The sequence below is a fragment of the Martes martes genome (assembly GCF_963455335.1).
Source record: "Martes martes genome assembly, chromosome: 2".
Taxonomy (NCBI): domain Eukaryota; kingdom Metazoa; phylum Chordata; class Mammalia; order Carnivora; family Mustelidae; genus Martes; species Martes martes.
The window spans coordinates 154,599,255-154,612,802 of NC_137889.1; the positions used below are offsets into that span (position 1 = coordinate 154,599,255).

At 43.6% G+C, this 13,548-nt stretch overlaps 1 protein-coding gene across 3 annotated transcripts in view; it reads left to right on the forward strand.

The window, feature by feature from the left end:
• Positions 1-4,079: 4,079 nt before the first annotated feature.
• Positions 4,080-13,548, forward strand: part of SLIT2 (slit guidance ligand 2) — a 348,225-nt gene continuing 338,756 nt past the window's right edge. For all 3 annotated transcript variants that reach the window (XM_080796224.1, XM_080796225.1, XM_080796226.1), the window contains exons 1-3: positions 4,080-4,403; positions 7,137-7,208; positions 8,379-8,450. In XM_080796224.1, coding sequence (XP_080652350.1) covers positions 4,225-4,403; positions 7,137-7,208; positions 8,379-8,450 — 323 coding nt within the window. In that variant the 5' untranslated portion in view covers positions 4,080-4,224. The remainder of the gene's footprint in view (positions 4,404-7,136; positions 7,209-8,378; positions 8,451-13,548) is intronic.

The window sequence follows — 13,548 nt, forward strand, 5'->3', positions numbered from 1 at the left end:
TTCTTTTTCTTCTTCATGAAATCCTTGGGCATATCTTCTTATTTAAATTTTCATCAAATTTAAAAACGTGTTCCAATAGGCATGTTGCTACAAATATTATTTTCAGTTCTTTTTTTGGCTTTACACAAAATGGAAAGTGAGCCAGACAAAGAATCAAACTTGAACTCGTGTTTATGACTTTCATTGGTGCAACAATATAAATAACATTATTTGCAAATATTGGAATGCGAGATACATTTTTGCAATTAAAATACAGAACAACGATTCTTGGTGGTGGATTAAACTGAACGTAAATACATCTTGTTGCTGACAAGGTATCAGAGTTATGAAATTAAATTAATTAGTGTGGTAGTAAACATATTTCAACCACATAATTTACTGGTACAGAGTAAAGAAAATTCTCTGGGTTTGGGGTAAGGTGTTGGAAGAACCCTTGGTCATTCATAAGCACTTATTCTTTAACTCTTTATCCTTACAAGAAAATGTGAGTATGCCCTCCACTTTCTCCTTCTTAAAGAAGTTACATAGTTTGATGTGAGGAATTGGAGGGGGGGTTGGGGGGTTAGGGAAGGAAAAAAAATGAAACAAGATGGTAATGGGAGGGAGACAAACCATAAGAGACTCTTAATCTCACAAAACAAACTGAGGGTTGGGGGGGGTAGGGAGAGGACAGTTGGGTTATGGACATTGGAGAGGATATGTGATACGGTGAGTGCTGTGAAATGTGTAAGCCTGACAATTCACAGACCTGTACCCCTGGGGCAAATAATACATTTTATGTTAACAAAAATAATTAATTTAAAAAAGAAGTTACATAACAGAGCTTTAAGCTAAAATTGAGAAGGACAAATAAGTTAATAAATGTTAGATGTTTTCAAGTCTTTAAAAGAACAGACCAAGGTAAATCTATGGCACTAAAATGAGTTCCAGTTTGGTTATCTAATAGGTCTCCTGTCTTTGGAAATGTCCTCAGAATAGCTTAGGGTTTCTAGACCTGGGAAATTGAATAGGTAGAGATAGTATCGTTAAAAGCCATTTTGGGAATTTAAATAGGAAAACAGTTAATAGAGATATTGGTGAAGTTTCAGATTGAGTACATTCTTACGTTAAGGGAAAAAAAGGGGTTAATTTTCAGGGCGCCGACTATGTGGTAGGCATATTGTTAGATGTTGGAAATACAAAAGTGAATTGGACAGATCCTCTTGCTTTCAAGGGGATGATAGATAATGACACAAATAATTGTCACACTATGAGCTGGCATTAAGCTGCGGGCTTGCACTACTTCCTGTGACAGCCTACTAAGGTGGAATGGGGCAAGGAAGAACCGCATAAGGTGCTTTAAATTCAAGAAAAGGAGCTGACTCCTCTAGTTACCATTTCAACTCCATAGTGATGCAGGTTTTTGCTGGGAGAGCAGTGGGGAGCAGGCGAGTTATAGCACTTGCCAGACACACATCACACTAAAAAGACAAGAGGAAACAAGGAAATTCTCCTTCAAAACATAATGGGGGGAAAAAAATCCAGATCTTCCCCTAAATAAAGGAAACCTTCTGGTTACAACGTGCGTTGCTAGGGATTTAGTTTTCTCTCCTAAGAGAGTAAAATCACACAGACATATTCAAGCCCTTAGGGTTTTGCGAGCATATTTTATATCCAAGACGTCAACTGAGCCTGGTGTTAAGTGTGTGACTATAGAGAAAGGGTTAAACGGAAGGGGGTGGCTCAGAGATGGGAAGGCTGGCGAGGAGGCTGGAAAACTTGCAAAAACTCTGAACTTTTAAGCTCCCAAAAATACACATGTGTGTGTCTGTGAGCGCAGGCAGATCTATTTTGGTAGTTTTTTTTTTTTTTTTTTTTTTTTTTTTTTAAATCACAATCTCTCGGTCTCTCTTTTGCTGCGCTGCAAACACACTGAACAGCCCCTTCAGGATCGTGGCAAACGCTGCCGCAAAGGCACTGGCAGCTCTATTTATTTATGAGTCGCGTTCAAAGGCGCCCTCTCCCCATTCCTCCGCCGAGAACAACCAGCTCAGAGCCTGGGGCACCTCCCGGGCCCTGGAGCTGGGGGCGGGGGCCCGGGAACCTCCTTCCTCCGGCAAACTTTGTCGGGGCGTGGGAGCGAAGGCGCGAGCCAGGGCGCGCGGGAACGCGCCGCCCGCTGCCGCCTCCGCCTGGCGCTGGCAGCCCGGGCCTCACCTCTCCCCGGCGAGGTGCGGGCGCCCCGCGCGCAGCCAGTGGGCGGTGCCGGGCGGCGCGGGGCGGGGCCTAGGGGGTGGGGGCTCCGCTTAGTATATAAAGCCGGCGCCGGCTTAACTTCTGACTTGGGGTTATTTATTTGGGGAGCGCGCGGACGGCGGAGGCTGGCAGCAGCGGTGGTGGCGGCGGTGGCTGCCGCAGACGGTGCTTAAAAAAGGCGGCGGCGGCGGCAGCGGCGAGTGATGGGAGCGACGGGGCTCTCGGGCACAGGCGGGAGCTGCCGAGCTTTCCGGGCACGGCCGGAGTGCTGAAGAGAAAGGGGAGCGTCCGGGGGCCCGCAGCCGGCTCCAGAGGCGCGGGTCGGGTTTTTGTTTGGCTGCGCTCAGCGCCAGGCAGCCCGAGCGAACAACTCCAGTTACAACAACAACGCACCTTCCCGCAGCCGAGCAAGACTAGGGCTGCTGCGTCCGTCCTATTGTTTAGACACTTGCCTGGAGCTCGGGAGCCAGCAGGGCCACCGAGTCCCCGCTGCCTGTCGCCGCTTTTCCTCTCCGCCACTTCCCTCGCTGGAAAAGGAGGTGCGGAAAGCAGCCAAGAGAGGGGAAGGGGCTGGAAGGAGACTGGCTGCTCGGGACTGCGGCCGCCGAGTCAGGTGCAGCACCAGGCGCCGGGCGGCGTCGCGACGTCGGCGGGAAGACTGCCACCGTGGCCGTGGGGGACGGGATTCAAAGCCTGGGAAAAGTTCCTGCACTTTGAGGAGGGCCCACTTGCGGGCGGCCGTAGGTGGGGCGGCCGAGGGGCTGCGTCCGCCTAGGTGCCTGCTCTGGTTTCGTCCACCTTTGCCATCAGGTGTCTGCTGCGGAGCTGCGGCGTATCCGGGAGACGCGAGGGGCTGACACGCGCGCACGCAGGACTGCCATTCAGCCGCCTCCTGGGCTCTCAGAGTAGCTGCTCCCACCGGCTTACTGCCACCTCGTCATTCCCCAGGACGCCCCGGCAGGACCCAAGACGCGGACACCTCCACCTTGGCCTTTGCACTCCTGCCCTGCCTGCCAGCCAGCCCCGATTCAATCCTCGGAGGAGCTCTGGTTCTCAACTTGGCCTCTTGGATTTCCTCTGTCGGGGAGGTGACTAGTGGATATTGCTGCCGGTTGCCGCGGCCCCATTGCCCTTTTGTCTTTTCTCCGTGACCTCGGGGAAGGCCCTGGTGCGGAGCGTCGCCAAGGACGCCGGGCGGGAGGCGGAATTACCCGAGACATCCTTCCGCGAAGTGCATGTGTGTTTGCAAGCAGCCCCCGGCTGTCGGGAGACGGCGAGGACCTGTCCCGGCTGCAGAAGAGCCGCAGGCTGTCGGGAGGCCGCGCGAGTGAGCCGCGCCGGAGCCCCGCAGCGCCGCCCCGCGCCCTCCGGGCTGTGCCCCCGCCCCGTGCGCCCCCGCGCGCCATGCCCAGTAGTCCCGCGCGCTCCGCTCCCCGCCCGCTGGGCTCTTGCGCCTTCTAGCTTTGGAAAGCCCACTTTGATCGAGGCCACCATTTCTACTGAGAACCTCTCTTCTGTCTCCTAGCCTCCCCCTGGAATCGGATTTGCAGAGGGGGTCAGTAGAATCCGAGCACTCCCTTTTCCGCGCAACCAGCTCCTACTGCATCTTTACGCCGTTAGGAGCCCCAGCTCTTTTACCGACAAGTTGATCTTTCTGAGACAGACGACGCGTGATCTCCTCCTCGGAGCTTTGGGGTCTCCTTGTAGCCTTGGCCTGGCCGATTGATCTTCAGGACCTGAAGTTGCCCGAGGAGCGCCTGCCCTGCTGGAGGAGGGTGGACGGGAGGTGGGAGGCGCATACCTGTGTCAGCTGTATTGCCGTGAATATTATTATTGTTACTACCATATTATTTTGTGTACATTTATCCGGACACTCTGGGTTCCTAGACCCGTGCCAGATACTGGGCCTCAGACACAGCGCGATTCGCGCGGAGCAACGAGCTAAAGAGGAACCCCCCGCGCCGGCAAGCGAGGAGGCGGCGGGGGAAGATGCGCGGCGTCGGCTGGCAGACGCTGTCCCTGTCGCTGGGGTTAGTGCTGGTGATCCTGAATGAGGTGGCGCCGCAGGCGTGCCCGGCACAGTGCTCCTGCTCGGGCAGCACAGTGGACTGTCACGGGCTGGCGCTGCGCAGCGTGCCCAGGAATATCCCCCGCAACACTGAGAGACTGTGAGTATGGGATCTTACACCCCCAGGCCCACACACACACTGGGTCACGCATCCCTTTCGTCGAGACTGGAGGGAACAAGCGGCACAGGGACCTGTGCCTGGGTAGCTCTCCTGCACGCGCATCCTGGGCTAGAACTCCCTTGGGAGGGCAAAGGACAGGAGGGCGCTGCACAGGGAGGGGCCGTTGCCCAAGGAGGGGCGGGCCCGCTGGCAGCTGCGCTTGGTCTCTTCTTTCCACTCTAGTCCAGCCACTTGCATCCCAGGGCAGGCGACTTCTCTGGGGCTTGGGCAACCGGAGACGTGGGGACAAGTACTCGCCGATGCCCAGGGCAAGGGAGTCGCGACTTTGTTCCCCACACTCTGCAAACGGAGTCACCTTGCGGTTGCCAACACTAGCGGGTCGGTTTCAGGGCCAAATCCCAGCTTTTGTCGCCGTGGGGTGGCGCGGAGGGAGATTGGCGGGGGCTACTCAGAAGGGAGAAACCTCCGCTCCCCGGGTTAGTGTCACCCTCCTGGGGACGGAGGGGTGGGGAGAAGGGGTCGTGGGTGTCTGGGTCCGCCCGGGGGCGTTTCTGCAGGTCTCAGAGGGAAGGATGCCCCAGGACCTAAGCGGCTCGCTCGGTCGCCGCACGCCACCCCCGCGACTCTTTCCACCGCCCCCCACGTCTCCAGGGAGGAGGCGGTGGCGGCCCGCCCCTGGAGACCTGTCGGGACTGGTGACTGAAGAAGAGGACCTTTTCCCACCGTGTAGGGGAAGTTAGGGCTAGCTCTCTAAGCCTAACCAGCCGAGCGGGGTCCAACTGCTACGGCGACCCCGCGGCCCTCCGCTGCCCCCTCCCCCACCCCCGCCCTTCCTGCTGAGCCCTTGGGCCCCCGTACACCTTTCTGGCAGTTTCTGAGCCCATTCACGTGGCCGCAGTTCTCCTTCCTTCCCTTCTTCGCGCTCTGCTGCCTGCAGACGTCCCCGCCTCCCTGTCTCTGCGAATCTCTAATGAAGAAGTAATCGCAGACCGGGTGTTGACGGCCCACGCACTCCTTGTGGGGCACTTCCCGAGTTCAGGGAAGTGGAGCATGGAAGCCATTCCCTTTGTGAACGCCGAGGCCGCCGCCCCGCGCTGCCTGAGCGCCTTGGGCGCGCTGCACTCGCCCTTGCGCGTGGGCCCGGCGTGCGCAGGGCGAGGGTGGCGGGGCCAAGCGCGCCCCGACTCTGCTCCGGCGGCCTCTACGCACCCCCGGGTGTGAGGGTTGCGCGCCGCGGAGGGGAGCTGCTGGGACCCAAACCTCTCCACCCGCAGGGCCCGCAGCGCCTCAAGTCGCTCTTATCTCACCCATTTCCCTGGCTCTCGGCTTAAAGGCCATAGTTGAGCCCTTTCCGCCTTTGCTAATGGCTCCCCCACCCCCAGTCTCTCTGGCCTGCCCCCCAACTTCTCCTCTTTCCTTCCAGGGCCCACAGAGCTGGGATAGTTGGGGCCCTACCAAGGGTGTCTTGTCAAAACGGGATCTACCACAGTTGTCTGGGGCGGAGGGGGGGAGGGTGTCGCGGTATGTCAAATAGCCCATAAAAGACCCCAACAATTGTAGGAACAACTTGGTGGTACTTTGCTCGGCATGGAGAGTGGGTTGGGGAGAAAGCAATGTAGAATTCTATGTTAGCACTTGTCATTGCGTGCCATTCAAAAACAGTTTAAAGTTTAGACACTAACACGTCTTACTCAACAAAAAGGGAATGCATTCAGAAAAAAAAATAGTAATTGAGTTTCGGGTCCTTGAAAAAATATATATATCCTTATGAGGGATCAATACAGTTTTCAGAAAATAGTTTACTCAGTGTTAGCTTATAGAATTCTATCATTGAGAAAATGAGCACTTTACATACAGATTTCCAACATGATGTTTTCAACTCAGAGGTAAGAGAAAACTTAACTTCCGTGAAGGCGAACATTCAAACCGCAGCAAAGCCTGGTTTTACTTGAAAATGATTGGAACCAGGGCAAGTTTAGATCTTGACCTAAGATGCCAGAAAAGGGGGTGGTGACTTGAAGGAAACGTGGTTTTGAAATCCGAACAAAAATGTCAGGGCCTGAATCTATTTCCATTATTGCCCCGGCTAGTAGTTTTGACTTTACCCTCACAGCGGGGTTCCCTGAGCTGCAAATGAAGAGTTTAGTTTTCGTACAAACATAGAATTGTTGGAAGGTAAATGCTTATAAATGCAAGTCTTTGAAGTGCAGTTCTTTTGATAGCAGTCTAACTTTTTTTATTTGCCTTAGGAAGTTTAGCCACCGTGCCACCTAAGGATAGGGTTCTGAATTTTACAAAATGTATTCCTGGGTAGTATTAGAAAATTGTTCTTCTTAACTTCCTGAAGGGAACTTTTTCAGGGTGTGCCTAACCATAATAGTTAAATTAGCAGAATACCTGTGAAATGAACATACACATCCTCATAAAAACAAAAATTGAAAGCACTCCCCTACAGACACAAAAGAGGACTTCTGATAACATAATCACTTCGTGTTCTTGTAAGATACCAATAAGCAGGGACTCTGTAAACTTGTTAAGAATCATTAAAAAAAAATCTCAAAGCTTGCTACTTTCTTCTCTCTTTTACTTTGTAAATTACATTAGTTACTGGAACTGTCTTTCACCTTAAAGTTTTTACTGTTTTTATTTTTCTTTTTTAACTAGATCTTGATAGAAATAAAATAGAACTTTCATTTTCTTGTTTTCTCTTAGGGATTTGAATGGAAATAACATCACACGGATTACCAAGACAGATTTTGCTGGTCTTAGACACCTAAGAGTTCTGTAAGTATGTTCTTTGGTACTTTGAAGAATTTTCTTTTGTTCTTAAGATTGCATGTTTTGTATTGTTACTGGTCTCAGATTGAAAAACTGTCCCAATGACAGAAACATAAAATTTTAAAAGGTCTAGGTTTCCTTTCTCTTTTTTTTGGTTTATCATTTTATTACAGCTTTTGATGAAAATGTATGTTTTTATTTTAAGGTTGGATTCTTGCCATTGAAACAGTATTATAGAAGTGACCTCAAATGTTTGCTATACCATACCCTAAGTGCCTTATGCATATAAACGTGTAGAATAATTGCTTTCACAATATGAATAAGTAATGTGAGACATTTGATACACTTTAAGGATTTGAGATTAACTAGAAAAAATTTAAGTAGGTCTGCATTTTATTATTACTAATATAAAAGACTTTTTTAGCAAACAACACTTAGATGTATTTTCTAACGTTTTAATCAAGCAATCCAACTTTACTGCAGTTTTTGATGGGAAATGTTTCTCTATAAAAATACACTGGTCATATTTTGAATTGTTTCTTGTATTTTATATCTTCGTGGTTTTTATAATATTATTGCGATATGATTACTTCTTTAGTTAGTGGGTAAAATTTGTGGTGGGGGAGCCATCACTGGAGATTCAATGTAATGTGAAACTGTTTCTACCCACAGATTTGTAAATATTTACATTGCAGTGAACATATACTTTTGACCACTATGTGTTGGGTGTTAATCTTTTAAAGGACACATTTTGGCCATTATGAAATCTTCCAATTTCTGGTATATATCCACAAGTGAATTAAATTATGTGCATGGTGACATGCTGTATATTGATTCTTTCAGTTAAGAACTCACTCCAAAATCAGTTTACCAAAAACAGTTATCAAAACTGCCATGTCATGGGTTACTTCTCAGCATAAGCTGTAGTTGGAGGTTCAGAGTTTTGACTAGTAAGTTTTGTGCGGAACTACATTAGTATTTTCTATTGAAGTTTTATGATGTGGATGCTGTGATCTCTCTCAAATCTATCATCAGTAAAATTTGGTATTAAAGCTCAAACCAGAGCACTGCTTACTTTTATAAAAGGAAAGAGGTTACAAGTTTTCAGTTGCTGAACTGAAACTCGCTCAGATGGGGAGTGGTAACATTAAGACCCTATTATACTTTGCATTTCAGTCAGCTTATGGAGAATAAGATTAGCACCATTGAAAGAGGAGCATTCCAGGATCTTAAAGAGCTGGAGAGACTGTAAGTATTTTTAATTCCAAAGTTATGACGACATTAACTGTATTAAAAAAAAAATACTTGAATTTCAAGGGCCACGTCTTCCAATTTCACGTCTTAGTCTTTGAACGTTTTACAGAAACAAGAGGTCTAACAAGTGGCTTGCAGACTAATTTACAATTAGAAATTGTGGAATTTTGCACAAATGGTACTAACTTTTAATAAAGATTAAAAAAAAAATACAGAGTTCCTTTCCTGAGACATTGATTTCCTTGTGAGTTACCATTGCTTTGGTACTTAGAGAGTACATGTTTTTCTAATGGTCCATCTAGTTTGTTTTATTTGCATTTATAGGAAGAAAGGTAGTGATTTAATGTGCATTTATAGTATATTATGGAAAAGAAAAGTTTGCTAGTAGTTATTTCAGTTTTCATGCTGTTGCTTTGTGTGTCATTAGTGACGTTTGAGGACATATTTTAAGTTCTTAGTGATATAAATTTGGTTTTTGATATTTATCACTTATGGCCAACATTGTTAATAATAGCTATTTGCAACTTTATTTCATTATTTTATGGTAGCTTTCTAAACATTTCTCCTGGAAAAAGAATTCAAAGATTAGTAGAAATGGAAGTAAGAATTTTATTATCAAAGCATTGTCATTTTAGTGTTGATTTTTTTTTCCCAAGAAGATCATGTGGACTCCAGATTTTAAAATATATTTTATTTCTTCAGATACAGAATCTTATAGATTGATATATCCTACTTGAGGGCCATTATTAATTTATGTCTACAGTTTACATCTACAAAGCACAGAATCTTCTGTCTGGAATAATTAAAATAAATTGTACACTTTGTAATTTGAAGTATGAATTATATGTCTCATATGTCTTGATAACTCAAGTTTAATAAGTTTGCATTTTAAGGGCAAATAACAGGTCTATTAAAAGTAGCAACAATTTCCATGCCTGCTTTAATAGGCACTTTAGGTTAAAATAAAAATTTTATTTAAAATAATGAAATATGAAGTTCATTTTAGGTATAGAACATACTCAGATTCACTGGGCCCAAGGTCAAAAGTTAATTCTGTGTAAATGTAACTAGAAAAAAATGGCTTGTCTACTTCTAAGATATTCGTAAATATATAGGCTCCATTTTTATCACCACAAGTAAAATTAAACCCAGAGGTGTCTATTTTATTGTAAAATTTTGTCTGTAATAAATATTACAATATAGGGAATATATCTGTGGAATTCAAAATAATTGAAAGTCACTACTGCGAGCTAGTTTTCAGAGAGAAGTAAAGACATGGTAAATACTTGGTTAAGTTCACTACTAAGTTCATAAGTTCATAACCTATCTCTTAGTATATAAAAATACTCTGAAAATATACTTTGATTTCTCATAAGCTCTTATGAATAGTTAATTCCTAATGAGTATCTTGTAAAGGTGCTTTTAATTCATCTATTTACAAAGTATCAGTATGATTTAAATATTTGGTAAAATGAAAAGGTAATTTAAAAATTATAATTCAAATGTAACATTTTTGCATGAATAATTTTTAGTTATCATATGGAAATATATATATATGTGTGTGTGCATATATTCTTAAGCAACCTCCAGTTGAAGGAATTTCAGTGGTTTTTCATGTAGTCTCTATTTTGGTTTTATTATAGTTTTAAATATTTTCAGAAATGCTAGAACAGACCAAACTTTCTCATGATTTTTCAAGCCACTTCAAGTATGTTTGAACAAATGAACTTTTTCTAAAGATTATTAACCAGATGGCTTGTTATCTGAAATTTGATGAGAGTTGTAAGTAGGCACTACTTTTTGACTTTTACTTCCCTGAGAATGTCACTTCATCTCAGAACAATTTTCAGTTTTACTAAGACGCAGACAGAGGTTTCAGAGTGGGAGAAGGATTCGTAATTTTGAATGAAAACTAATATATATGCAGGACTTCTTTAAATCACCCCAGCTGTTGGCCAAAAGCAAATATTTCATATTTGTGAGGAAAAGCTGAGAAAATTCCTTTTGTTTACAACTGCCAAGTCCGTCTGATGGAAGCACATTGTTATCTGACAGCCAATTCATCTCCTTGGGACTCTGGAATTCAAAACTATTTCTTAGGAACATTGTGGATACACTTTTCAAATATTTATTTTTTTAAAATACATTAAATAGGGCAGTTTTGTTAAGGAATGGCCTCGAGTTGTCATGAAATAAACTATTAAAAATTTTGTTTAGTATATCATTTAAAAAATAAAAATAAAAAAAAGCTAACCAGAAGGTTGGCCTATGGGAATATGTTCTTATTTTAGTAGGTGGTCATCAACATCACAAAAATTTGCCTTTTTCCCCCCAAAATTGCAAGAGGTAATGAAAGGAACAGGAAGTGATCAATGAATTAATTTTTAAAATAATTAGATGTTGTGCCAGCTTATATGATTTTTTAGCAATTTAGATGTGAATTTTTAAATTCATACTCTAATGAAAAGGTGTATAAATGTAAGCTTATGTTACAAATGCTGTTCATGTAATATTTAGAGTAACTTAATTTTCATTCTTTGTGTGAAGAACACAAAATAAAAATATTAGTTACATTTGTATGTAATTTGTGGTTCTAAGTATTTTTTCATTTTAATATAAGAGTAAAACAATTCCAAAGTGATATTTTCTGAAGATTTCAAAATTATAAGTTTTTTCTTTCTGTTTTATATTGATAGAGTTTTAGCTTGGTCTAGAGAAAGAAGACAAGTCTGAAAACAGAAGATAAGATCTGTGCCCTTTTAGAAATCCAAATTTAATATGTAAGAAACAGATTAGGCTGTTGTTAGGTTGAATTTAATTTTAGCATAGAATGAGAAAGTCATTATTTGTAAATCAAAGCATTATAGCTACAAAAAGATTAATTTTTGCACTTCAAAGAATCAGTGAAATACAGGATTATTAGTCAAATGTCAAGAAATAGATGGATATTAAAAACCTTCCTCCTAAAAGAAAAAAACAAAAAACAAAAAATCTTCCTCCTTCCACACTCCCTTCCCTCTCCTTCCCCCCTCCTTTCTATTGTATGGAAAACAACATCAGATAATATGATCATCATCAGAATGTGGTTATGAATCACTGTAAAAGGAGTATGTCTTAATCACACTTACATGCCATGATCACACATTACTTCCTGTTTTAACAGTTTCCTACTATACTCCTGAACCTAATGTGTGCAGTGGCAGATTTCCATGCTCTGTGTTCCCAGTAGTACCTGCTTCTCTGGGAATAAAAGGAAGCCTTGAGAAATGTACCTCATGTAGATGTATAGGAGATCTCCCATTTGTTTAATCAAAATGTTCAACTGAGCTCTAATTTAGTTAAGTAACTAGTTTTAATGCAATGGAAATTAAATAAGGAAAACAATCTACAAATAAACTACAATAAACAATTGGAACATTTATGACGTATACTCCTTTATCCTTCAGAGAAGATACCTGGGTATATCTGCAATAAAGACTTCATGCAAAATTGTTAATTCAAAGTAATTCTTGGCTGGTGCATAATGTCTTTGAGGGTTAAAAAAAATCACACTGGGGCCCAGAACATTTGTGGGCTGGTGTAAAATTCTGTTGCTCACTTATACTTTATGGGATTATGCTGGAGTCATTAAAGTTCTATTTTACAGCCTTTTAAGGAGACCCAGGCCACTTCAGTTTCCCAGTAGTGAATATCATCAGTGTTTACGGGTTCCTAACGCAAAAGCACTGAGTATGAGAAAGTTTTGAAATTGTTTAATGTTGTCAAAAAAATATTAAGACATTAAGGCCTAAATGTGGTGAAATACTTACATGCAAAATGAAATGTTGATATTCCTGAATTATGTTAGTGAAAACCAACAGTATACCACGGGAAATCTCAGGTATTAGGCTTTACTTTAACTTTATAATCATCTTGTACTCTTTTTTTTAAATTAATTTATTTATTAGACAGACAGAGATCACAGTAGTCAGAGAGGCAGGTTGAGACAGAAAGGGGGAAGCAGGCTCCCTGCTGAGCAGAGAGCCCGATGTGGGGCTTGATGTGGGGCTCGATGTGGGGCTCGATGTGGGGCTCAATGTGGGGCTCAATGTGGGGCTCGATCCCAGGACCCTGGGATCGTGACCTGAGCTGAAGGCAGAGGCTTTAACCCACTGAGCCACCCAGGCTCCCCAATCATCTTGTACTCTTATGATAAGGAAATTGCAGTAGCGAAAAGGGCAGAGATTGGGCTGTTTTTCTTTTCATAACAAAACATAGAAGGGTATTCTTTTACGACAAGCATAGTGTTCAGCTCTCCAAGTTTTAGCATCTTCAGATTTGAAATTATATTTTGCCTACTATGTCATTTGATATGCTTTTTGTGCTTAAAAGAGGAGTCCTGAAGTACTATGATGAAGCCATGTAGGGAATTCTGGAAAAGAAGGCTGTCCACTTAGACATTAACAAGTTTCTATCGAGTCTATATAAAAAGAATACTTATTTTAGTGTAAAAAAGTCTAAATCCCTTTAAATTTGACCAAACACTACACTCCCAGGAGAGGATATCTAAAGGACACATTATTATTATTATTATGTTTTAAGGTGGTGCTCAATTAGTTCTGTGTGCACACACCATTCATTAGCATGTGACAGCCAGTTTGAGGAGGAGGAATTAGGGTGCTCTAGGAGTTTTGTTGTAGGTTGCTACACATGAGTTCAAGTAGAGAATATTTTGTGGAACAGGTCTGAAGGAAAGCACCGCTTATCCCCTATTCATCAAGGATTTAGAGAATCAGGGCACCTGGGTGGCTCAGTGGGGTAAACCTCTGCCTTTGGCTCAGGTCATGATCTCAGGTCCTGGGATGGAGCCCTGCATCAGGCTCTCTGCTCAGCAGGGAGCCTGCTTCCCCCTCTCTCTCAGCCGGCCTCTCTGCCTACTTGTGATCTCTCTCTCTCTCTGTCAAATAAATAAATCTTAAAAAAAAAAAAAAAAAAGGATATAGAGAATCCCTCTCCTGACTAATCCTACAAGTTTACAGGCAACACATAACACATTCCTTTTCTTAAAGTAAGGGAAACCCAACAGTGCTAATCTCCTTGGAAAAGAATTCAA